The sequence below is a fragment of the Pelodiscus sinensis genome, chromosome 28 (genome assembly GCF_052426305.1).
Source record: "Pelodiscus sinensis isolate ZL-2025 chromosome 28, ASM5242630v1, whole genome shotgun sequence".
In the NCBI taxonomy this organism is placed as follows: domain Eukaryota; kingdom Metazoa; phylum Chordata; order Testudines; family Trionychidae; genus Pelodiscus; species Pelodiscus sinensis.
This window is the reverse complement of record NC_143079.1, coordinates 14,659,664-14,685,505: the sequence shown is the minus strand read 5'-3', so window position 1 is coordinate 14,685,505 and position 25,842 is coordinate 14,659,664. Positions and strand designations below refer to the sequence as shown.

The following is a 25,842-nucleotide window of genomic DNA, read 5'->3' as shown; positions in this document are numbered from 1 at the left end:
TTCTGCTCTCTCTGCTTTCTGCCCTGATGGAACTCCATTTGCTTCATTGGAGCTAATCACTAATGCCAAATCCACTTCGCTGTGGTCGCCACAGCCGGGCCAAAGCAATTCAGTGGAGACGTCAGTGCCCGGTGTTGGGTGGCTACCATGGCAAATCAAGTTTTCTAACCCATCCCTCGTGATACGTTGGTGAAAATGAGACCAAAACCAGGCCCTGGTGAGTTTAACACTAGATCTCACCCTTCTGTCTCTCCAGATAAGAGCTGGGTTTGTTTTATTGTAACCCTGCAGCAGCCCTTATGTCTGACGTAATGTATGTGTTTCTGTTGCAGATAATTGGCTTGGTGATTCTCTGCATTGGAATCTATGCAGAAGTGGAAAGACAAAAGCACAGAACCTTGGAAGGGATTTTCCTAGCTCCGGCTGTGCTTCTCCTCCTTCTGGGCATCACAATGTTTGCTGTTTCCTTTATTGGAATGGTTGGGTCCCTCCGAGACAACAGAACACTGCTGAAGATGGTAAGAGCTTTTGACCCTGTGGAGTTGTAGGCCCATGTTTTACAAGCTGAAGGGTGAGAGTCACTTAACTTTCCAGGATCTCCCTGAATCTATACTGAAGCAGGTTTAAAAAAAAATTGAATGGGATTTCCAGTCTGTGGCATGGATTCTTCTTTGTGAGAAGATGGGCTGGAGACAGGGTGTAGTATTTCATTCATAAAAGTTCTTTCCAATGAACCTATTCAATGGAAGCTGGATGATTAACTCAGTTTTACCTCATGGAGACCTTTCAAAATATTCCTACGAGGCAACCAGGTAGAGACCAAGTATTGTTGAAAATCTTTGTCCCATTCTAATGACGGTCGGGCTACACAAAGAGTGCGTTTGTTCGTTAGCCATAGATTCGTAGGGGACTCTTGCTCTGTTGATGAACACAACAAAGTCAATGGTAGCACCACTTGATGTATGGCGCGTAGTGTTGTGATGTGAAGCTGGATACGTTTGAAGGGCTGGAGCAAGAAACAGCCCATGGATTGTGGCAGATAGCATATAAATATCTCATCAACAAATTGTAGTACATCCAGGTAGGAATGGGAGCATGACACCTGAGCTCGTACGTGACCCTTGCTTGTTGAGATTAATCATGCTGGAAAACAACCTTTCAAGGCAAAATCTTTCCTGTAGGGCAGAAGCAGCTATTCATTTAGAAACAGGTGGAGACGACAGGGGAATCCCACACATGTTCTTTCCAAACTACCTTTTCGTTGGTTGCAAAATGCTTTTTTCTAGCCTCAGATTTCTCTCTTCCACACCCTCTTCCCTTCACAGAGCATTGAATTTTCATTTCTAAAATATGTTACAGGGAACTGACCAATGTTCCCTCTAATTGTCTCCATCCATGTGCAGAATAAATTTTGTTACACGCACTGAGGTATATGTGAATGTGCACCACCCATACAAACACATGCTGCCAGCTGGTGCTAGCTGTGGGCACCCTGCGAATCAGCTGGGAGGCATTTCCCAAGTGCTCAGCTTAGCGGGAACACGGAAAGTGACCCACTGGTGTATGTGCAAATGTGCACCACGCTCAGCTGCTGGACAGAAGCAGAGCTGCTGAGATCAGGCACAGCAGAAAAGGCCTGTCAGGTCCTGAAGATTCTCCCTTCGCTCATGAGGTAGGAGCCTGTGTTTCTGAAACTGGAAAATTGTTCTCTCCTTGCTACTGTTGCTATAAATTCCAAGTGGCCATGGTGTGTTGCATAGCAACAACCCTGAAGTCCTAGGGAGCGATGGATTCGCTACAATTTAAAGTGCAAGCTTCAGTCTTCAGCTCCATTCACAGCATGTGTGGTGTTCTCCCATCTCTGCTCTAAACATTTCCCAGCTAGCACCTGCCACCTTGCTAACGTTGGGCCCTGCTCTTGCAGCATTGCGATGGTATATTTGCACAGACTCACTATTTGCTGTTTTAACTTCTGCACAGGATCCAGCCCTGCCCAATGGCCGGTATCATTTACTTGTGGAGCTGAGACCTCCACGGTCTCTTCTTACCTTGGCTCGGTAGCCTCTGTGGCAAGGGTTGCTAGGTTCCTTCTGGGTAAAAATATAAAACTATTTTTAGTCTGCTGTTCCGTCTCCGGCTTGCCAAACTCCTCGTTAAGTTTGACTTCAGACAGTTCTAAGAATCAATAGCTTTGCTTCCCTTTGTGAGGCAATTTTTATGGGGTGGCGGATAGAATTCCCTTTTCTGTAACAACTCCACGGTTTTCTGGGGCAGAATCACACCCTGGGAGTCATAAACGTTTTCTGAGGCTGGAGTTGCTGCATTTTCATTCTGTCCTTGCCCTGGAAGGCTGGAGTGAACCATGGCAAGATCGTTGCTGTGCAACTCGGTTCACGTTGACAGAGCACTGACAAGTCGGTACCAGAGGGTCTGGGGAGTTGTACCTCCCAGATCTGAGATTATTAGATGATACTGACAGTCTTAAAGCACCCAGCCTGGGGAGCCACCTAAACTGCAACGTTCCAGGTCTTGTAAGGTTTGAGGGGCACCTTCCCACAGCTGGGTCTCTTCCAGAACTTCCTGGAAAGGCCCGATTTCCGAATTTGTAAGGCAGCCCCTCCCTGTGAAGTGAAGTTGCAGCTTCCAGTAATTAACAGGCAGCTCCAGCTGGTATCTTGCGGACACTGGGTTCACCGAACTATCAGCCACTATCATCTACCTACATCAGCCAAACTGGACAGTCCCTACGTAAAAGAATAAACGGACACAAATCAGATCTTAGGAATGGCAATATACAGAAACCTGTAGAAGAACATTCAATCTCCCTGGACACACAGGAGCAGATTTAACGGTAGCCATCTTGCAGCAAAAAAACTTCAAAGCCAGACTTCAAAGAGAAACTGCTGAGCTACAGTTCATCTGCAAATTTGACGCCATCAGTTTAGGATTAAACAAAGACTGTGAATGGCTAGCCAAGTACAAAAGCAGTTTCTCTTCTCTTGGTATTCTCACCTCCACATTAGCTGCTAGAAGTGGGCCTAATCCTCCCTGACTGAATTTGTCTCGTTAGCTTTAGCCTTGTTCTTGCCTGCATATTTATATCTGCCTCTGGAAATTTCCACTACATGCATCTGACGAAGTGGGTCTTTGCCCACAAAAACTTATGCTCCAATACATCTGTTCGTCTATAAGGTGCCACAGGATTTCTTGTCGCTTTTGCATCATCTATCTAGGGCCATTACAAGGGGTCTGCTCTGTAACATCATGCGTTGTCTTTGGGTGTCACCTCTCCTGCCACGTGCATGTGTAATGATGCCCTTTGTCAGGTTGTGCGCAGGGTCTGAGTCGGGACCCTCTGCTCTAGCTCGGGCAGCAGAGGCTCATGGTCTTAAAGAGATTGCCTCCCAGCTAAAGGAGCTGTAGTTTAGAGTCACAACCCTCTAGGCACATAGCATGAGCATGGGTTTCACTCTCCATGGCTGGGGCAGCCAGATCTGATTTTCCTCAGACATCCCCAGTGTTATGCTCATAAAAAGCACATGGGCAACATGCTGCATTTATGGAGAATACAGTAGAAAAGCAGCTTCATAGACAACCCCCCGCCCCCCCCCCACACACACACACACACAGATCCCCACACACACACAGGTGCTGCAGATGGTCCATAGTTACCAGTCTGTCCTGGCTCAAGTCCGTCTTGCTGGCCAGCCAAGGCTGACTGAGAAGGAGTGGGGGTTCCTCATGAGGCTTGGCTTGCGGCACTGAACCCTGAGTGTGATGGGCAAAAGCTCCCCTTTTTAGGAAAGTTCCCATTTGAGGCTATGGGCATTGCAGTGTCATGCTGCAGTCACTTATCCTTAAAGGTGTTAATCTCGGGTTTTTCAGTTATTCTTTGATGCTCATTGTTAAGCTTCTTCTCCTTTTGTTTGTCTCCCCCCCTTTGGGAGTGTCTTCCTGTTGCCAGGGCTGGGCTGTTCTGCCCATTTCTTCAGCTTTCATCCAGCCACAAGCACCAGGGATGTTCTCTCATCACCTCCAAGTGTCTCAAGTCGTCTTGACCAGCTGGACCTTCCTGATGACTTTCCCATGCTCCCTTCACTCACACCAAACAATCTGCAGTGCTCTCTGGACAAGGAGTGCTGGAGTTACCAGAAAACACAGCTCCGTTTGCAGTGCAGACGTTGTCTAATCACGAGAAACCGGGTAAAATAGAAGCCTACAGAACTTACAAGCAAATCATTATGTGCCACACTTACATTTTTATAACCAATACTAAAATACACCTTTTAGCTACAACAGCAGTCCACATTCCCCAGCCAGGTGATCATTTGTCATGATGCTCCAGGAGAGCTGGTTGGTGGGGACAGAAGCCAGGACTTCTGCATCAAGAAGCACAAATCTGCTGATGTCTGAGAGCTAATGAACCTGGTCCGTCAGCTGAGAGACATGAGTGGGTTCGTGATGGCGCCAGCGCGGTTGCCAAGCCACAAAGGTGGGGCAAAGAGCCATGGATGGTCAGGCGATGGCTGCACGCTGTTGCTTGTTGACTAATCACGGGGTATGACCTACGTTGATTCCCAATTAACACTCTGCGGTTCGTTAGGTTCTTGTCCCAAATGCAGGCCCGGTGCTATGCAAATGAAAGTTTAATTTTAACCCTGAGAGGGCCAGGTACAACACTCAGCAAAAGCTTTCGGAACAGGTTGAAACTCTAATCCGGACGGCCCTCGTCTGGCAACGGCCTGGTTGGCATCGTTGGGAGCACTCACGGGGAGAAGCCGGCGGGCTGGGGCCAGGAGTGTTGCCAGACCAGGGGGGCTGAGAAGCGGTGCCCCAGGCAGCAGCGGAGCCGCTGAGAAGAGAGTGGAGTCCCCAGCTGCCAGCAGGAGCACAGAGTCCACTGTGGGGAGAGCAGAGCTCTGGGCAGCCCCAAGGGAAAAGCAGAGCCGCCTAGCAGCCGGGTGCGGGAAGCGGAGCCCAACCGCTTTGATTTCCCCTGTGGTGAATTCCCTGATTGAGGACCAGTCAGGTCCTGAGGGTACCAGACCAGAGAGGTTCAGCCTGTATTTGTAATAGTTTTTGCTAGCAAATTTACCTGGCATTGCCCAGGTACATCAGGGCTGGGGGCTGGTGGTGTGTGGGGGGGTGCAGGAGTCAGGGAAGGATCTTTGGGATGGAGGGAGGCAGGGCAGGAGGCTGAGGGCATGGAGGATGCAAGAGTGAGGTTTGAGGAGGGGTCATGGTGGGAAGGGGGGTTTCTCTGCAGTGGCCACTTTGAGTATAGCATCCCTCCAAACTGCCCCTCCCTTTCCATGGTATGGAAAACCGTCCCATTCCAGGCACTTCCCATTTTCTTAGCACAACCAAACCCCGACCTTGCTTTAAGTTCGGAGAAGAGGAAGCGGCCTTCCAAATTGGGTGGTCCTAACCCACGCCACTACCCGCAGCTCCCCTTGGCTGGAAACGGCAACTCGCAGCCACTGGGAGCTGAGGCGCTGGGCCCGTGGATACTTCAACAAAGCCTCTTGCAGTCCACCAGCAGCTTATCTGAGCAGGCCTGTGACCCAACTTTGAAAACCCCTGTCCCAAGGGACCCTGGTTGGGTTCAATTGATCAGGTGTGATGCTGACACCCCCATGCCTAATGTGTATCCAGTCGAGGTTTCTCCTCCTTTCTTATTTGCACATCCTCACCCTAGGAATGTGGAGGAGCCCTTCTTCCATAGGTTACGAATCCTGAGATCTCCAGTGTGTTGGTATATTCGTCAGTCAGTTACCCTGGGACTCTTGTGGAAACACATCTGCTGATGGTCCCAACGTAACATATTGGTCGCTCGGCCTCTTTTGCCCCTCCCTGTTCCCTGCTGCTCTCTACTGAAGAATATTGTGAGACTTGCTATAGTGTATAATCACCCATCACCCTCCTGTGACTGCAGACTACAGCAGAAATGAAACCCAGCACTCCCTTCTGCCCACCTCTCTCGCACCTTCTGGAGGTTTACTCTGGACGGGGCGGTAGTGTTGTGCCGCCTGTCTTCCCTTAGGACTCTGGAAGGGGTAGTCATTAGGATAGTGTAGGCTTCTGTGGGAGATGCAATATGGATTCCTCCTCACTTGCCGAAGTTATGTCCCATCCCCAGCTGCCTCTTTTGGGACCAGTTACCCCTGGCAGGGGTGAGGTCAACAGCTTCTTCACACTTGCTCAGCCTGTGCACTCTGTGTCCCTTGAGGTCTCCCTCAGGGTCTGCACAAGAAGCAGCTCTGATGATCTGGCAGTGGGAGCCCTATAAGTACCTATGGAGGGAGATGGTTCTGGGCCCAACTCAGTGACGCTCTAAAAAATCTGGGCCAGTCGTTCAGGTCGATCCCCACCAACTGGTTTCTGCTCCCCGGGGTTTGCATTCTACCCAGCCAAAGCTTCCTGTTCCTCCTCGCTAGGTCTGACCTCGGTAGGTGGCTTCAGGTCCGCTCTGCTTGTTCAGCCCCCGCCACTTCCTTCTCAATAGACGTCTCACTTGCATCGCTCCGGGATGCTCCTTTGAGGACTTGTGCTATTGTGTGTCTGGGGGGAGGGGAAGTGTTAATTGTTTGGATAGTGGAGTTAACACCACTCAAGACCCTGTCTGATGCCAGTCCTGTTTATTTTTATTGTTCTTATTTTAATTAAACACCAATAAGAGCACGCAGGCTCTTGCATGTAGGTGTAACGTTGCTTTTAACTGCTGTGCACTTGCATCTTGCATTGATCTCAATGTTCTCTTAACTAGGGGAACAAATTGCCCTTGTCTTTGCCGCCTGGCAACTACGGGTATTGATGTTAAAAGATTGTCGTTGTTTTTCAGTAGCTTCTGTGTTCCCAGCTTGCTTTGCAGCTACCATAATATGTATGTATGTAAAACGTGTTGCTTGGAACGTGATCATATATTATCGGTATTCGGCTTGTACCAAGGACTCATAATGAATGCACAAGCAGGAGGATCAGTTATTTCAAGAATTAACAAATATGTATGCATTATTCATACACTACATTCACTGATAAGAATTGCCAATTTCAGTTAATGCTGCCTAATTATTTGTGACATCAAAGTATCCTGCTGAAATGTCTTATGAAAGAATGCAACTCCCAAATTTGGGACAGATCTGTAGAATCGTGCTCACAAGTGTGTTTAAAGTCAAATTTGAGAATCCTGTTTTGCTGGGAGAGGGAGGGGTTATCCACTCTGTTACTTTTGCTAAAATATTTAATTCTGGCTCAAGTTCTTTATTGATTTTTTATTATAATCGTTTTCTGATTCTCATTAGACAAACACCAGTTTATTTCAGTGGGAGTTTGCTTGAGCAAAGAATGAGTCAAAAATGAGTGACAACCTTCCCTACAATCTAAACAGATTCAATAACGAACCTCATAGTAGCATTATCACCACCACTTTCACAAATACGTGCGTTCAGCTAAAGATCATAACTTTCTCCCCCTACCACTTTTCCATACAGATCCATGCAAACAGTGGGGGCACAGGGATTCAGTTTGGTGGCAAGGCTGAAGAAGTGGAAGAAAAAGCTAGCCAGTTGACGTAAACATTTTTTATCTAAATATAACACATTTGAAGGAGTTTTTTTAAAGTAAATTTTAAGTACAATTTTAAGTAAAATTTTAAAAAGTCAGTTCCAATTGAAAAATCAACACATTTAGAAAATATTGAAATGAGCAGTTCAGCTTTTGTGGAAACTGAAAGGGTGCATCTAGACTGGCAAGATTTTGCACAAAAGCAGTTGCTTTTGCGCAAAAACTTGCCGCCTGTCTACATTGGCCGCTTGAATTTGTGCAAGAACACGGATGATCTAATGTAAGATTGTCAGTGTTCTTGCACAAGAACTCTGACGCTCCCGCTTGGGAAAAAGCCCTCTTGCACAAGTGTTCTTGCGCAAGAGGGCCAGTGTAGACAGGGACAGGAATTTTTTGCATAAGAAAGCCCCGAAGGCGAAAATGGCCGCCGGAGCTTTCTTGCGCAAAACCACATCTATACTGGGCACAGATGCTTTTGCGCAAAAGCAAATCCTTTGCACAAAGGCACTTGCCAATCTAGACGCTCTTTTGCGGAAATACTTTTAACGGAAAAACTTTTCAGTTAAAAGTATTTCTGCAAAATCATGCCAGTCTAGACGCAGCCAAACAGCTTAGCAAATTCAACACTGAGGCAATGTCTACACTACAAAGAAAAGTTGGAAAAAGATACACAATTTGCATATCTTTTTCCGTTTTTCTTCCAAAAGAGGCTTTTCCGACATTTGGCCCGTCTACATGGGGCCAGATGTCGGGGGGGAAACCCCTCTTTCAGAACATCCCTTCTTCCTCATAAAATGAGGTTTACAGGGTGTAGTCAGGTCCTGCAGGCAGGGGGGTTCCTGGGTGGTTAGGTCCCAGGATTAGCTGGAGGCCCAGGCTTTTAGGACTTCCAGCCACTCAGCAAAGTCTGCTCCTTCAGTGTGGGGAGTGGAGCCAAGAGTCCAATTTCCCTCTGGTTCTCCCCCTTTGCACCTAGAGCAGTGTTTCCCAATTTTATTTGGCCACGGAACCCTTTTCAGCTTAAAATAATTTCAAGGAACGCCTAGGGTTCCCAGCGTAAAATTTGGCAAGGAAAAAAAAACAAAAAAACACCCGTCAGAATTGGTCGAGCAAAAAAAACCCTGCAAAATATACTGTCTCTTTAAGAGGGGGCGGGGCAATGCCACACTCTCATGGAACCCTTACTTTCACTTCGCGGAACCCTGGGGTTCCACGGAGCACCAATTGGGAAACACTGACCTAGAGGTTTGGGGTGGGGGTGGGGGGGTTGGAGGCTTAGGTCCTCCTGCGGCCGATTCAGCCGATAGTTCTGGCTCAGGTCCTGTGGACAGCAGAACCAGCTCCTGCTTCTTCGCTGGTCAGCCCTGAACTGAGCCAGCTTCCCTCCTTTTATTTCCCCCTCCAGGCCTGGCATTGGCTGCAGGTAAAATGGGGTGGGGCTAATTGGGCAAAAAGGCCTCGTTAGCTCCTGCACAGCCAGGCCCTTCTCTGACTCCCTCAGATATAGGATTGCTAGATGGTTTAACAAAAAATACTGAACCTCCCTCCCCCCGCCAAAAAAGAACCACCGGGGAAAAATTCTGTCGAGGGGGGAAAAAAGGGGAGAGACCAAAGTTATTAAGCAAAAGTTGCACCACTCCCTCCAGTTTGGGGCCAACCCTATTTGCATACTTCTTTCATTTTTTTCATAACTTAAGCTCAATTTCTTCCTTATAATATAGGGCATTTGAATTTTTTCTAGGCATTACTCTGGATATCTAGACATAATTTTATTACCTTTGCTTCTAGACATCAGCAGTAACATAACATGAACGTGGCCTCCCATACAACAGGATGACTACCAATATTTACTGACATCCTTCCAAGGAGTAGCTTTTCCCTTTCTCTTTCCTTTAAAATCAGACATATATGTTTGTATGTCTTCTCCCTTTGTGTGATTATTCTACAGAAGGATAACTTTGTGAATGCAGAACTTCAAAGTAGATTCTTCAAGTATCTCACTGTTTTTCTCTTTATGCTGATTTATAGCTGCTAACTATTTATAGATAACATTCTATTTTCTCTGCCTATGGATAAGCAAGAAAGTGAGGGGGGAGAGGGGGAACACAATACAGTGATAATTTTATGCTTACTGTGACAAAAGGCAGCACACACAAAATCTCACCAAATTCACAGAGTAAGCTCGGTCCTGCAGTAAAACACCAGCATATGTATTGGTAAAATATTTTACTGTGAATATTAACAGCGGCCTGCCCAGTATAGAGTAGCGTGATGTAAAATGTACCTTGTGAAGTTTTGAAATTACTGAAATAAAACACACCCCCACCCCCGGCTAATGCTTTTTATTTCATGCTGCTATGTTCAACTCCTAAAATGAATACATTGGTAGGGGTTGTTCAAGCAGGACTCTTCAAGCTGATGTAGAGCCCTTAGAAATCACTTACATAGCACAAGTGTTTTGTAACATACTGTGTGAAGGATCAAAGATAAGCTCATCTTTTTGAATTTTATGTGTCGTTTGTGGAGAAGTCCAGTAGAATTCACTAGGGATGCACGTGTTCGTTTATTAACAACAGAAAAGTTTTAGAGTGTATCATCTCAATTATTATGGGCCCTGATCAACCGTTAGGCCTGAGCGGTCTGTAGACTCTGTTCCAGAACAGGGTTACAGGCTGGTCTACACTACGGGACAATGTCGACCCAACGTACACAACTCCAGCTACGTGAACAGCTACTTACCTTTGGTTGAGTAACTCCAGCTACCTACTGTAAGTTGAGTTGCCGCAGGGTTTTGTTGTATCATGCAAGCAAGGTAGTAACAAACTTCAGCAGGTCTTTATTTAACAAAGGTGAAACCTCTTTACAAAGCTGCTGCTGCTCCCCTCTGTAGCTCTCACTCAGGCCTGGCCCATCTCCTCCCCCCTCCTTCCTGTTTCCTGTGCTTCCAGATTCCCAATAGCCAGTGCTCCAAGTTCTAATAATTACAAGCAGCATCTCCACACCACAGGTTTCTACTGCCGGGGGTCAACAGGAGAAACTCTCCCGTCGACTTCCCATACGCTTCTCATTCTGGTGGAGGACTGGAGTCAACTGGAGAGTGATTGGCAGTTGATTTAGTGGGTCTTGAGCTGCTGGGCAAGGTGTGGCCCTGGAGAACCTTGAGGAGTCTGGTGGTAAGGAAGGACAGGCTAACAGTGCGCTAACAATCTGTTCTCCAGGAAAGCTCACTGTTTCTGAGGGAGAGGAAACTCAGTGGCTCCCACAGCTCCGGTTGTCCCCGGCACCCTGTTCCAGCCTTACATGCCTCTTCTCGTCCCCTGAAGGAAATTGCCTGGCTGCGTGCTGCTTCCAGTGTTGCTCATTTCCATGCCATCTTGCATTACAAAATACAATGCAGCAGAATGCAGAGCAACGTAAGCAGCGGCTGAATGCCGTCAGAGCGATGAATTGTCTCTGAGTGGATAAGTAAAACAATTTTCTTTCAATGGAGCCAATCTAGGCTGCTAGCTTGAGAATGACCTTCGAAGCACTTTGCTTCCTGAACAGGACTGGACGTCCCATTGGGGCACAGTGACCTGTCTTCTGTAACTTCTGAGCTAATCTTTTTTTTTTTTTTTTTTTTCCGTTTGGTTCGCAACCATTCATGTTTTTGTGAAATAAGGCAAGTCTCCTGTTTGCTTTCACAACCCGGTGGAAAATCCCCACCATGCAGCCAGCATCCCTACCATGCAGCCTTCACTATAGTTCCTTGGTTGTCATTCATTTTCCCCCATGCACAAATTCATGTGGGAGTGTGAGATTTCTGTGAATGGAATGGCATACGGGCTAGCTGGATGGCATATTTAAAGCCATACTGGGAGTTGCCATCCTAATGGATATTGGGTGGAAACTGTTCAGGAGGATATTTTGGCTTGGAAGGGGAATTCTGTATGTTTATCATCTTTTCTGGTCCACCCTAATCAGAGGGGGGGATGTATATTAATTTGAAAAATGGATTCAGATGGAAATCAAAGTAAGTCAGTGTAACATCAAACAAGCAATAGTTTGGGGTCTATGTCGCTTCCCCATGCTCTGTTCCTTTCCCTGTTTATATATAAGCCCTGTAGGGTTGGAAACTCACTGGTATTTTTTCCTCTGGGGCAATATGGTGTCAGGTGCTGTACAATGCTACTTGGGGCATTTGGTCACTATCACCCTAGAAATCGTAAGTTAATTGTGTGGTGGCACCTTGAGGCCCTAGTTGAGACTGAGGGCCCCATTGAACCAGGCACCATACGAATCTACTATAATAGTTACTGTCTCAAGGAGCTTTATATTTACATGAACAAGGCACAGGATGGGAAGGAAAGTGGAGGCAAAGTGAGTTGACCAAGGTCACTCTGCTGATCAGTGTAAGAGCCATGATTCCCAGTCCAGTGCCTTATTCACTGGGTCATGCTCCTCTTGGATAAAACCACTGAGAATGTCCTGGGGGCTAGCTGTCTTCCAGTGCAAGTTAGATGCAGAATACTGGAACTGGGGCAATGAAGTTACATTGTTCATAGGATATCAGTCTCTGTTTAATAAGAAGTCAGATATTTCTGTTAATTTCCTAGGCCTTTAGTACTCTCCCCTCTTTCAGGCTTCTATACAGAAATAATGCATGGTATAGAACAGGGGAGGTCAATAATTTTTGATAGGGGATCCACTCCAAGAATTTGGAAAGTGGTTGAGGGCCGCTCTCTTCCATGATATCGGATGGAGGAAGTACGGGGTCTGGGGTGGAGGTGAGGTGCAGAAGGGAGCTTGGGATAAGGGATTGGGGTGCAGGAGGGATTGTGGGGTCTGGGAGGAAGTTTGGGTGAAGGGGGCAGTTGTGACCTGGGGCACTGGACTGGGGTGCCGGGGGTTGGGTTGTGACCTAGGGCAGGAAATTGGGATATAGGAGGAGGTGCAGGGGATTGGATCGCGAGCTAGGGCAGGAAGGGATAGTGATCTTGGGCAGGAGATTGGGATGCCAGATCTGGGAGGGGACATGGGTGCAGAGGGTTGGGGGGAGGAGGGGCTTAGGTGCCAGAGGCAGGATCTGGCCAGAAGACTTACCTGGGTGACTCCTGACCAGAACCCTGCGTGTTTCTGAAGCAGGCTCCCTGCCTGTCCCATGATGCACAGGCTGCAGTCATGTGGTCTGTGAATTACCATGATCCCTGGAGGGGTGGGGCAGTGGTGCTTCGTGGCTGCCTGTTATTCAAACAGGCAGCTCGCATTGGCTGGTTTCTGGCCAGAAACCAGTCAGTGGAATTGTGCTGGGGGCAGGGATAGCACCTTAAGCCTTCTCCCCTCCTCCCCTCCTCGCCTGTATGCGGGCAGGGCGAGACAAGTGGGAAGCCTGCCTGGGCTCCCCACATTGTCCGTGGGCTGGATCCAGTGTCATGGCAGGCTGGATCCAGCCCAGGGGTCTCATTTTGCCCACCCCTGTATAGAAGAATGAATGAACGAGAGCTGGCAGGTGCATCTAACCTTAACAGATGTGGCGGGAAACCTGCCTTTTAACGAGAACCACTGATGTAAAGGAACAGGAAGTTGAAACAGACGGCAATGTGGTGAGCCTCGGGGGTATTGCTCTAATAAGGGTACAAATCACACTTGTAAGCTGCAGGAATGGGATTTAGTAACCAATGTTATGGTGACTCATGGTCTGTTTGAGGCAACATTGGAAGTAACTGAAGTTGGCTGACTGCTATTACCGATGATTTGAGGAGTCTATTAAGGAGCATTTTTTAGTCCAGTCTAGTTTTTGAATTATAGCAGAATAGGAAGGAGTAGGCAAAAATGATGCTGCATAATAGCAAAGCTGGTAAAAAAACCTGATGCTGTCTGCTCCCCACACAGTCCAGTTTGCAGAGGGGAGTATTAACTCGGTAAGAAACACTGTTGAGTAATTCTGAGTCCCCCCATTAGAGGATATTGTTGCAATTGCATGCGCAGAAACTGGTGGGGGCAGTGATAAGTACGCATTAGCCAATCATTGTTGTGATTCAGCTGGCGGTGCATAGATTTTTCAGCTAACTCTCTTTAATATGGGATGGTTCAGTGTGAGAGTGAGACGTGGGCCCCTTCATCTAAAGCACTCCTCTGGTGATTTGAGGGGAAGCCGTTTTTTGCATTTATAAAGTCATAAACCAGCTCTGCACAAGTCTCGAAATTTCCCTGCACCTGTCTATGAATCATAGAGACACGGAGTTAGATAGGATCTCCAGGGTCACCTTGTCTAACCCCCTGCCAAGAGGCAGGATGTGCTGTGTGTTAAACCATCCAGGGCAGATGGGTCTCCAGCCTCTCTTTGAAAACCTTCAGTGAAGGAGCTTCTACAACTTGCCACTGTCCTACTGTTCTTACAGTTAGAAAACTTTTCTGGTCTGCTGCACTTTGAAGATCTGGAGTACTGCATCCAGAAAGGATGTGGACCAATTGGAGAGAGTGCAGTGGAAGGCAACACAAATGATTAGGAGACTGGGGCAAGTGACTTCTGAGACAAGGCTGAGAGCTCGTTTAGTTTGCAACAGAAAAGAAGGGGGGATTTGGCAGCAGCCTTCAACTTCCTGAAGGGAGGTTCCAAAGAGGATGGAGAAAGGCTGTTCTCAGTGGTGACAGATGACAGAACGAGGAGCAATCGTTTCTTCTCCAGTTGCAGTGGGAGAGGTCTAGGTTACATACTAGGAGGGTTCCCTAGGGAGGGGGTGGAATCTCCATCCCTAGAGGTTTTTAAGTCCTGGCTTGACTAAGCCCCTGGCTGAGATGATTTAATTGGGGTTGGTCCTTCTTTGAGCAGGTGGTTGGACTGGATGACTCCTGAAGTCTCTTCCAATCCTAACCTTCTGTATTTTGCCACTTGTCCCACCTCTATGGCAAGTAAGAACAACATTTCTCTGTCTTTTTTATGGCAGCCTGTCAAATACTTGAAGACCAGTATCCTAGACCCTCTACCCCAATCTTCTCTTTTCAAACTAGGGGACCTTATGTTGGAAGGGAATGAAACACCAAGGGTATGTCTAGACTACATGGCTCCATCGACGGAGCCATGTAGATGAGTTTACTAGATATAGGAAAATGAAGCGACGATGTAAATAATCGCTGCTTCATTTACATCAAAATGGTCGCCCTGCTGTGCCGGTCAGCTGTTTGGTGGCACAGCGGGGCAGTCTGGACGCACCACGGTCAACAAGGGAAGCCTTTGTTGACCGCTCCAGTATGCCTTGTGAAATGAGGTTTACCGGAGCAGTCGACAAAGGCTTCCCTTGTCGACCGCGACGCGTCCAGACTGCCTTGCTGTGCCGCCAATCAGCTGATCGGCACAACGGGGCGACCATTTTGATGTAAATGAAGCGGCGATTATTTACATCGCCGCTTCATTTTCCTATGTCTAGAAAACTTATCTACATGGCTCCGTCGACGGAGCCATGTAGTCTAGACACACCCCTAGGCTACGTCTACACTTGCACCCTTTTCCGGAAATGCTTAAAACGGAACCGTTTTTCCGTTATAAGTATTTCCGGAAAAGCGCGTCTACATTGGCAGGATGCTTTTCTGGAAAAGCACTTTTTCCGGAAAAGCGTCCGTGCCAATGTAGACACGCTTTTCCGCAAAAAAGCCCCGGTCGTCATTTTCACGATTGGGGCTTTTTTGCGGAAAAGACTACTGTGCTGTCTACACTGGCCCTTTTCCGGAACAGTTTTTCCAGAAAAGGACTTTTGCCTGAACGGGAGCAGCATAGTTTTTCCGGAAAAACAATGACGATTTTACATTAGATCATCATTGCTTTTCTGGAAAAGCAAGCGGCCAGTGTAGACAGCTCGCAGCTTATTCCGGAAAAGCGGCTGCTTTTCCAGAATAAGTGGCCCAGTGTAGACACAGCCCTAGTGTGTATACATAAGGGCTACGTCTAGACTGGCCACATAAGACGGAATAGGCATGCAAAGCAGGCAAGTCAGAATAGGGAAATCCGCGGGGGATTTAAATATCCCCCCGCGGGATTTAAATAAACATGGCCGCCGCTTTTTTTCTGGCTTGGGGAAAAGCCGGAAAAGAGCGTCTAGACTGGCGCGATCCTCCGGAATAAAGCCCTTTTCTGGAGGATCTCTTCTTCCTACTTGCAAGTAGACGCTCTTTTCCGGCTTTTCCCCAAGCCGGAAAAAAAGCGGCGGCCATGTTTATTTAAATCCCGCGGGGGATATTTAAATCCCCCGCGGATTTCCCTATTCTGACTTGCCTGCTTTGCATGCCTATTCCGTCTTATGTGGCCAGTCTAGACGTAGCCAAGTAGTCAGTGCTTTCAGCAAACCTTCTGTAAGTGCTCAATTCCCCCTCAGAGAAAAGAAGGATTTTAAGTGGTTGCAAGTGATAACAGACAGGTCAAAGTAAGCTACGAAGCTAAATAAAACAAGATGCCAGATAAGCTTAATGCTCTAAGAAGTTGTTACATACACTTTCTTTCCTTATGAGTAGTTTTAATCACGTTGAAGCCTGTTGCATTGATTTGACAGTTTGAACATCTGCTCTCCAATTTTCATGGTGACTGTCAGTCACTGCAAGTAAAATTAATCTCAGTAAAAGTTTGTCAACTTAAACTATTTTGTATAGACTCAAGAGACGCTTTTAAGTGACTTCCCTCTGCTCCACTAAGAAGGAACAAATGTGTAATTAAGAGAACAAATTCTACAGTGTTAGTAATCATGGGGCTGTCTCATTCTGGAGAAGGGTAATAAATTGAAGGAGGCAGAGAATATTTTGCCTATTGAGTGGAAATGTTGTAAAAGTGGATCAGATTCAGCTTTGTTCCACTATTCGAAGTCCTGAACAACTAGGTGCAGCTATTCCTTGACATTGGCATGACAGAGCTACCATATTTGAGATTGGTTCTGACCAGACCACCTTTGTTCAGGAAGAAAGGTAGCGTTGGCAAAGTGAACCTGTAGTTCAAACTCTTTTGGAGGGGGGCTTGTCTACCTGTGCTGATGAGAGGATCTCCCGTCTATGTAAATAATCTACCACATTGTCTACGCTGGAGGTTGTCAGCTGAACTCTGTCAGGAGGGTGGATTTTTGTAACTTGGTCAACCTAATATTTTTTTATAAACCTGGCTTCCAGTTTCCTTGCAGAAAGAAGTTTGGAATGTCAGTGGCAGTTTGCTGAAACTTGTATGTTTCACATGAGGCTAGCACGCTGGTCCAGCAGTCATTTTGAGCCTCTTCCTGGGCAGAAGGTTCTGTTTGCCTAGATCACACTGTAGGATCAAGTGCTAGGCTTAGTTGATAAGGTAGTATTGCCCAGTGTAGCTAAGAGATCCCACATATTTTTAATTAACATTGATCTAAATTTACATTAGTTAAAAACGTGGGTTACTTGACAGTCATTGCACTGCGATCAAAGTTTTATTTAGTCCTATAACTGAACATACTCATCTTTGGAACAGTGCCGATTCAAAATTAGCTTCCGTTGTTATCTGAACAGCCGGTTTGCACATAAAAATATCCATTGCCAAACAGTAACTTTACAGAGAGAGAGCTGCTTCAAGTGAAATAAAATGTCTTCAGTGCTTTTCATCTGAGGCTGTCAAATCCCCACATAACTAGGAATTGAAAGGGAGCCTGGCTTACCACATTGAGGGCTGTTACCACTGGCTCCATCTCTTAGGGTATGTCTACACTTGTCCCCTAGTTCGGACTAGGGAGGCAAATGAAGCATACCGAAGTTGCTAATGAAGTGCGGGATTTAAATATTCCATGCTTGATTAACATATTCACGGCCGGTCGCCATTTTAAAATGCAGGTCGCCTGATTTAACTTGCCGCGTGTAGACGTGGTAGTCCGATTTAAAACCCTTCCCTCGAATTAACTGTTACTCCTCATGCAAGGAGGAGTAACAGTTAATTCGAGGGAAGGGTTTTAAATCGGACTACCGCATCTACACGCGGCAAGTTAAATCGGGCAACCGGCCGCGAATATGCTAATCAGGCACGGGATATTTAAATCCCGCACTTCATTAGCAACTTCGGTATGCTTCATTTGCCTCCCTAGCCCGAAGTAGGGGACAGGTGGAGACATACCCTAACTAGTTAGGTGTTTGCAGGGCCGTCCTTACACAGAATATTCAGCTGCGTAGGGCATCCAAAAACTTGGGGCACCACTGGATCTTAATGTCCACCCACCCATCTCTTCCTAGCCCTGTTCTGTGACTTCTTCCTCCGGAGAAGATCTAGTTAACTTACAAGTGACAACGTCTACCAGAGCTATTAGACCACTGCCTGTGAAAAAGCCATTCAAGCAGTAATGAAACCATTTAACAGGCATTTTCCAGCCCCAGATATATACCATCAGTATCTGAGTTTATTGTGGTAGTCGACAGGATCTTAGTTTAAAATTTGTTTCGAACCTATTTCATTCGTGTGATACTGAAGATTATAAAATCATGTTGCTAAAAAGTTGCCATCCCTGCCCCCCGGCTGCCATCGAGCAAAAAGGCAACTGTTTAATAGTATTATGAAGGACCCCAAAAATTCTGAGGATGGCTCTGGTTGTTTGCTCCCGGTACCCCTATTAAAATGCTGCTCCAGAACCGCCTTCCTCTGAATGTTAGAAACCTTCTCATTTCCAGTCTGCATTTATCCATGGCCAGTTTGTATCCAGTTGGCAGCACTGTCCCTTAGTTTAAATAGGTCTTCTCCATCCCTGGTGTTTACCGCCCTGAAGTATTTATTGTGAGCAATAACATTCTCTCTGCCTTTGTTTGGGTAGAATAAACAAGCCAAGCTCTTTCAGCTTCCTCCCGTTAGACAGGTGCTTCTTTGCCCTCCTCATCTTAGGAACCCTTCTCTGCACCTGTCCCCATTTGAATTCATCTTGCCCATCCACTCTTCTGATTGTGAATGGCCACCACTGTCCTGTCTAATGGTTCGTGAGTCGATTCTGACCTGCCATATTGCCTGGGGATTACCCTTCAGTGCCGTTTCCTGCACTGTGATCTGTGCAGGTGGATTGCGATACTCAGATAGTCCATGAAAGATACGGGTTTATCATAGAAGATTAGATTAGGAAGGAGACATCAGGAGATCATCTACTTCAACCCCCTGCTCAAAGCCAGATCAACCCCAACTCATTTACCTGTGATCATCCAGTAGGTTAGGGAGAGCTCTAAGCCTGAAACCAGTGCATCAGGTGTGCCAGGGCTCACCAGGGCTAAGCCCTACCGCCTAACTCCCTGTGGTCCAGCACCTCTTTCATTACAAATTATGCCCTGATGCAAACCTGTGACCAACTCCTGGTGCAGACAAGAGTCCGCTGGAAAACAGGTTGCCTCCATTTTCAAATGAACATTTCATTTGAAATGGCTGCCTCCTTTCAAAACAATGAATAAACTGAAAAAAAGAAAAGCTTGGAGCAATAGTTAAGCCTCTTCCCGTGTAAAAGACCCTATCAAATCCTTTGTAAATGAAAACCGGTTATAGATGGCGTATAAGGAACCCTTTAATTCACAGTACAGGTGCTGTGTTTAAAGGCTCCAAGCCAGCACATCGCATTCTGCCTGTGTATGCTCGAACCTGGGTTTGGATCTCAGTCAAGTGGAAGTGTCTGGTATCTCTCTAGCTTCCAGGGTCTATCACACAATGTAGCATGATGGGAGGTTGGGGTGCAGTGGCAGGGGGGAAGGTGAGGATCGGAGCACATGGGCAAAGACGTGTGGGAATGTAGCACTGGCACAGGAGGGGTTACTGCAGGATAACGGTGTGAGATTGATAAAGAGCTAGAATAGCCAGGGAGTGGACCATTGGAATTGCAGGGCCACTGGGCAAGGTGGGGGAGGGGGTAGCTCTGTGCTCCCAGAAGGCGCAGAGCCTCAGGCAGAAGGGGTGGGGGTGGGGAAAATCAGCCCCCATTGCTGCCTGGACCATGCTGTGCCCTCCCCCTCACCAACTCTTAGCACTTCTTAGATCATGCCACCTGGGGCTCCAGCTGTGATTAAAAGGGCGCAAGGCCTGTGGCTTCCCCCTTCCCCTCCTCGCCCCATCGGCAGGCCTAGCCAGAGTTAGGAAAAGGGCTTTTCCAATGCTGTCTGGGTTTCTATGAGTGGAGTGGCTGGAGGGGCAGCAAGATAGGGGATAACTGAATTGACATTATTGTGCTAAGGCCCGGGTCTGGAATTTCACGGATTAGTGCACGTGAAGATTGTGGTGCATGGCCAATCTGGGATCCTAACTCTTACCATTTGGGAGGAGTTCTTGAACAAGCCAACTCCCAGACAGACACACAGATGTGCAAACCCTCTAAAATAGATTTAGAGAGAACCTTTCTATAGGTATCTTTTAAATCAGCCAGTTGAATTATAGTCTTGCTGTGTAGAATTCTGTATATTGGTTTAAAATTCTATTAATCTCTATTGAAGCTTTTCATTAAGAGACGTGTGGTAAAATGACCCTGTAATATCGTGCTTAGACTGATTTCCCTGCCTTGTGCAGCAACTCGGCCGGGTTTTTGAAAAGGCTTGTCTGCTGTCCTGTGTTTGCACACATCCTCAGCATCTTGGAGAGGCTTATGTTCCAAACTTTGCTCTTGCTGTGCTAAATAGGACCCAGGTCTCCCACTGGAGCACCGGCTCTTGTCTTCAGTGTCAGGAGTGATCATCAGCTAGTCGGCAGAGCGCGGCAGCCATTTAAATTTAAATGAAGCTGCGATTATTTAAATTGCGGCTTCATTTCCCTATGCCGGGTCGCCAGGCATGTAGTCTAGACATACCCCAAGAGTCCTCATGTTGATGGAAAAATACATCTTAAAGAGAGGCTCAGAGTCTCTCCCACAAGAGGGAAGTCAGGAGATGGGCATGTCTCATTCCACCTCTGATGTCAGCATGCTGTGTGACCTTAGATGAGTCACTAAAGGCCAGAGCTCTGAAGATATTTTGGTGCCTGAAAGAATTTTCAGAAGCACCTAGGCACCTAATCCTCCTGGAATTTGGTTGATGTCAGGCCACTTCAACTGCTTTTGCAAATCCCAGGCCATGTCTTCACTATGCAGCAAGGTCGAATTATGATACGTAATTTCAACTATGTTAATTACGTACCTGGAGTCGACGTATCTTTATTTGAGTTCCTGCAGTCTCCACAGTCAGAGATTGACAGGCGCAAACAATCCATTTGGCTTCCCTTACTCTTCGCAAGGAGCAGGAGTACCGGCACTCATGAGGGCGCCCTCTAAGTTCAATTTAGTAGGTCTTTACTAGACCTGCTAAATCAAACTGCGGAAGATCGGATCACATCAGCATCAATCTTCAGCGTAGTGAAGAAATGGCATAGCTGCCTAAAAACCTTTAAAAATCTCAGCCCCAAATCTCTATGCTGTTTCCTCACTTGTTAATTGTAGATAATGCTTCCTTCCCACAGAAGATGAGGTTTGTGGCTTTGTGTGAAGAATCTGTAAAGCCCTTTAAGATCATCAGATGAAAAATCCTGACAAGTCTCTCTTTCAGTTACCTTCCGGGACACCTCTGACCATTGAAGTTCATCCAGTAGCTCTTCCATGACAGAGGTTGCTATTCAGCAATACACGGTATCTGGCTGCTTTGTTTTAGAGGGCTTCTGTCCCAGCAGTGCTACTTTCTCTATGGAGACGGACTTGGGAGCAGTGTATATCTGGCAGGAGTCAGCTGCATAGAATTTAGAGGGGAATGGTCTTCTTAAAACAGTGTTAAAATGGTAATTGCATTCAGTTGACCTTGTACAGAGCAAAAGGACAATACCATTTCATGATTGAATGGGATGGAAAGGCAGCCATCAAAGATGGCAGAAGTGTTGTAGTGTACACAGAACTTAAAGGAGCCCTGAGAATAGCTCATTGGGTTTGTGCTATGATATGCACCATATGAAAACAACTATACTAATTACTAAGAGCTGCTGTGCAAGTCCTTTCAATGCGATTCAAGTAGATTAAATGAGAAAGTTTGTGTTCTCTCTTGCTGAATTTCTGCCGCACACTTTCAATATATTTTAATTGCATGCCTGCACTAAAAAAATAGCTTTTTACATGACAAATCACAAGCAAATACAAATGGAATCTATTACCACTTCATCAGAAAATTGGAATGTTATTTTGTGAGACTTTGCATGAGCTATAACAAACTATTTATAACACTTCTTTTTAAAATGAGAAGTAAGAAGGTTCAGGTGCTTTAGTTACTCTGGATAATTTTGTGCGAGTTGATTGTTTCTTCCCTCCCAATTCTCTGGACAGACATCAAAGAAAATTTACATATTTCATAACTTACTATTTTGAAAACCCTTTAACTCTGGAAATTGATATATGGTTCCAATACCATTTTGGCAAGTTTTTTTTAACTGAAATGACACTTTGTTTTTTCCTCCTATCAAACTTAATTTCCTCAGTCATTATCCCTAATTCACATTCCCATTTTGTGCAATGGAAATAAATGCAACTCTTACCTGTTTGTGGTCTGAGTTATCAACCCTTTAATTACTTCTGTAATATCCAAGGCAAAGAATACCCTATAAACCTTCAACCCACTTGCAGTTCTAACCACAAGTTTATTAGAAAAATTACAGAGAAGACCCAGGGATTTGGGTTACTGGATATTTAATCAGTGTTATGAATACACATATTTAATAGGTGGGATAGAAATTCCTACTTTAAATTCAATTTTCAGTTCATTCTTTCATCAAGTTAGAAATTTGCCAAAGCTCAAATGAGCATGCAAATTGTACCTGAGATTTAAAATGCTTTTAAATTCTCACGAAGGCTAGTCTGTTAGTTTCCTTGATGGGAATTTACTCTTCTCCGTGAGTAGCCAGTACACCATATCCTCTGTTTCCTAGGTCATTTAAATACCTCTGTATTACAGACCCCAATACTTGGCATTTATAGATTACCAAATCTTACTGGAAATAATGGGAGTTTTGTGATTGATTTCAGTAAGACCAAGATTTGTTCCAGACCATCTTTCCTACCCAGACCTTGTCACATTAGAATAGCCAGACCGGGTCAAACCAAGGTCCATTAGCCTAGTATCCTGTCTTCTGACAGTGGCCAATGACCCAGAGGGAATGAACAGAACAGGGGGTCAAGTGTTCCATTTCCTGTCACTCATTCCCAGCTTCTGGCAAACAAAGGCTAAGGACACCATCCCTGTCCATCCTGGCTGATAGCCATTGACGGTCCTGTCCTCCATGAATTTATCTAATTATTTTTTGAACCTTGTTATATTCTCGGCATTCACAACATCCTCTGGCAAGGAGTTCCATAGGTTGATTATACATTGTGTTGTTTGTTTTAAACCAGCTACCTATTAATTTCATTTGGTGACCCCCTCATTCTTGTACGGTGAGGAATCATTAACACTGTTTTTCTCTACAGAAATCATGATTGCATAAACCTCTGTCACATCCCCCTTAGTCGCCTCTTTTCCAAGCTGAAAAGTCCCAGTTTTATTAATCTCTCCTCAGATGACCACCGTTCCATATCTTAATCATGTTTGTTGCCCTTTTCTGTACCTTTGCCAATGCCTTTTGACATGGGGTGACCACATCTGCGTGCAGTACTCAAGATGCAGGCGTGCCGTGGATTTACAGAGGCAATAAGATCTTTTCTGTCCGATTCTCTTTCACAGCACTAGTCAAGTCGCCCTGGCCCGCCAGGTGGCTGTGTTTGCACCTACGTGGTGGGGAGCTTTTAAGTTTGAATGGGCTGCAGGCACTGTCTTCTCCTTTGGCCTCTTCACCCCCACCCCCAAGCACAAGCTCTATTGGATATTCCTCGGAAAGGGGTCCTTAGAGTCCAGCTGCTGTATGCCACAACACGAGTGTCTAATCCCTCTGGGATTCCCCAAGAGCTGTAATCATGCCATCCCCAGAGTTGGGATTGGCCCTGCCTAGAGCAGGGGGCTGGACTTGGTGACCTCCTGAGGTCTCCTCCAGCTCTATGATTCTAGCCTCATTGTTTGTAGTGGAGTCCTTTGTAGTGGATAGTTGTCGCCAATAAAACAGAGGCTTTTCAGAAGGTTTTTTCAGTCTATCGTTCTTTACTGTACCACCCAAGAGAGATACAGAGCGATCCACAATACAGTATGTCCATCTATAATTCCCTGCCTTGTTTCCTCACCTCCCATGAGTGTTCCTTGGGAATTCAGTAAGTGTCCTTTCACGATTCCTGGTCCCCTCTCTGGAATTCAGTCTTGTCGTCTTCTTACCCTGGTGGGTGAGAGGGAGCTGCTAAGAGTCATAGAATACTAGGACTGGAAGGGACCTCGAGAGGTCATCGAGTCCAGTCTCCTGCCCTCATGGCAGGACCCAGTACAGTCTAGACCATCCCTGATAGACATTTATCTAACCTACTCTTAAATATCTCCAGAGATGGGGATTCCACAACCACCCTAGGCAATTTATTCCAGTGTTTGACCACCTTGAGAGTTAGGAACTTTTTTCTAATACCCAACCTAAGCCTCCCTTGCTGCAGTTTAAGCCCATTGCTTCTTGTCCTATCCTCAGAGGCCAGGAAGAACAAGTTTTCTGCCTCCTCCTTTCTGCCAGAGCCAAATAAAGGAGAATAATCACCTCTCTAGATCTGCTGGCAATGCTCCTCCTAAGTCACCCTAATATGTCATGAGCCACCTTGGCTACAAGGGCATAGTGTTGACTCATATCTACCTTCTTATCCACTGTCATCCCCAGCTCCTTTCCTGCTGAACTGCTGCTTAGCCAGTCAGTCCCCAGCCCGAAACAATGCCTGAAACAAGATGTGTTCGTACCATAGTTTTATACAGGGGCAGTAAGATATTCTGTGTCTTATTTTCTATCCCTTTCTTAATAATTCCTAGCATCCTATTTGCCTTTTTGACTGCCGCTGCACACTGTGTGGAAGTTTTCAGAGAACTATCCATGATAACGCCAAGATCTCTTTCCTGATTTGTCATAGCCAAATTAGCCCCCATCATACTATATGTATAGTTGGAGTTATTTTTCCCGATGTGCATTACTTTACACATAAAACAGATTCTTGTGACACTCCACTAGAAACCGACTGGAGTGAGGGGGGATTTGATAGCATCTTTTAATTCCCTGGAGGGGAGGGCCAAAGAGGATGGAGAGAGGCTGTTCTTAGTGGCTGCACATGGCAGAACGAGGAGCAATGGTCTCAAGTTGCAGTGGGGGAGGTTTAAGTTGGATATTAGACTGGGGAAATCATGCTGAATGGGGGAGCAGGGAATAGAGTGGCTGGGGTGAGCCTAGAAGTTCGGGAAGGCATTGCCTTCCCCCGCTTCCTGTACCACCCACCATAGTCAACATAGCTCTCTATGAACCTGTTACTGTACCTTTGGGTTCCATGAACCTGAAAAACTCCACCTTTGCCCTGGGCTGCTGAAAAACAAGTGTGATTTATCGTGGTACCATGACTGAGTTGGATAAAAAAAATGCAAATCACTGGGGGTTTTCCCCCCTTTCAGTAGCTAAATTGAAAAATCATTTACATTCTGAAATCCAAAAGAAAAATTATTTGAATCTTCTGGCAAAAGGAGAGTAAAAACATGTCTCTTCTGTCAAACAAAATTAATTTTCTTTTCAGGCTTTTTTGAAATTGCTTTTCCTTAAATATTTCAGTAAAATTCAAAACAAACAGATATTTAACATCAAATGTGTCAAAACAAAATGCTTTATTTTTTTTCTCTCCCATTCTTATGGACTGAAGTAATTCAATATATTCAGTGCAAATTTGAAAAAGATTTGGTTCAGCTTGAATCTGCATTTTTCAGAGGGAAAAGAAAGCCCGAGTGCAAAGATTTTACCCACTTGTAATCATAGTTCCACTGGCAGCTATGTGAAACCGTCATCAAACGCATTCTCGCTTGTTTCTTTAGGCAGGATTTGAACGGACACTTTCACAAGATGGAGGGCATGGGCCATGGGTGAAGGCCCAGCTGGGGAAAGCAAACCCCACCTGCGCCCTTTCTGCCTGAGGCTCTGCCTCTGGAGCCAAGCCCCACCCGCCCCCAGCCCAGTCCTTTCTGGCCACCTCCTTAGGGTCTGGGGAAGCCGGGCTGCCATGCTGTGGCCCCAACCTTCCTGGGCAGCCTACATTCAGGGCTGGCCTTACCATGAGGCAGTGTTTCACAGACTATCGTCAGGGGTTCCGCGAGAAATCGTGGAATAAATAAATAAAAATTTTGAAATACTGTTAACAATTCCAAATATCCCTCGAAATATCGCAGAATTGTTTGTCCAGCAATTGGAAATACTGGAGTACA

The 25,842-nt window shown here is 46.1% G+C and overlaps 1 protein-coding gene across 6 annotated transcripts in view; it reads left to right on the top strand.

Moving 5' to 3' along the window:
* LOC102447849 (tetraspanin-15-like) overlaps positions 1-25,842 on the top strand; it is a 282,367-nt gene that overhangs the window by 90,828 nt on the left and 165,697 nt on the right. For all 6 annotated transcript variants that reach the window (XR_016348001.1, XM_089773762.1, XM_089773761.1 and 3 more), the window contains one exon: positions 333-518. Coding sequence is in view for 5 of the 6 variants with exons in the window: in XM_006129103.5 (XP_006129165.3) it covers positions 333-518 (186 nt within the window). In the remaining variant the exon portion in view is untranslated. The remainder of the gene's footprint in view (positions 1-332; positions 519-25,842) is intronic.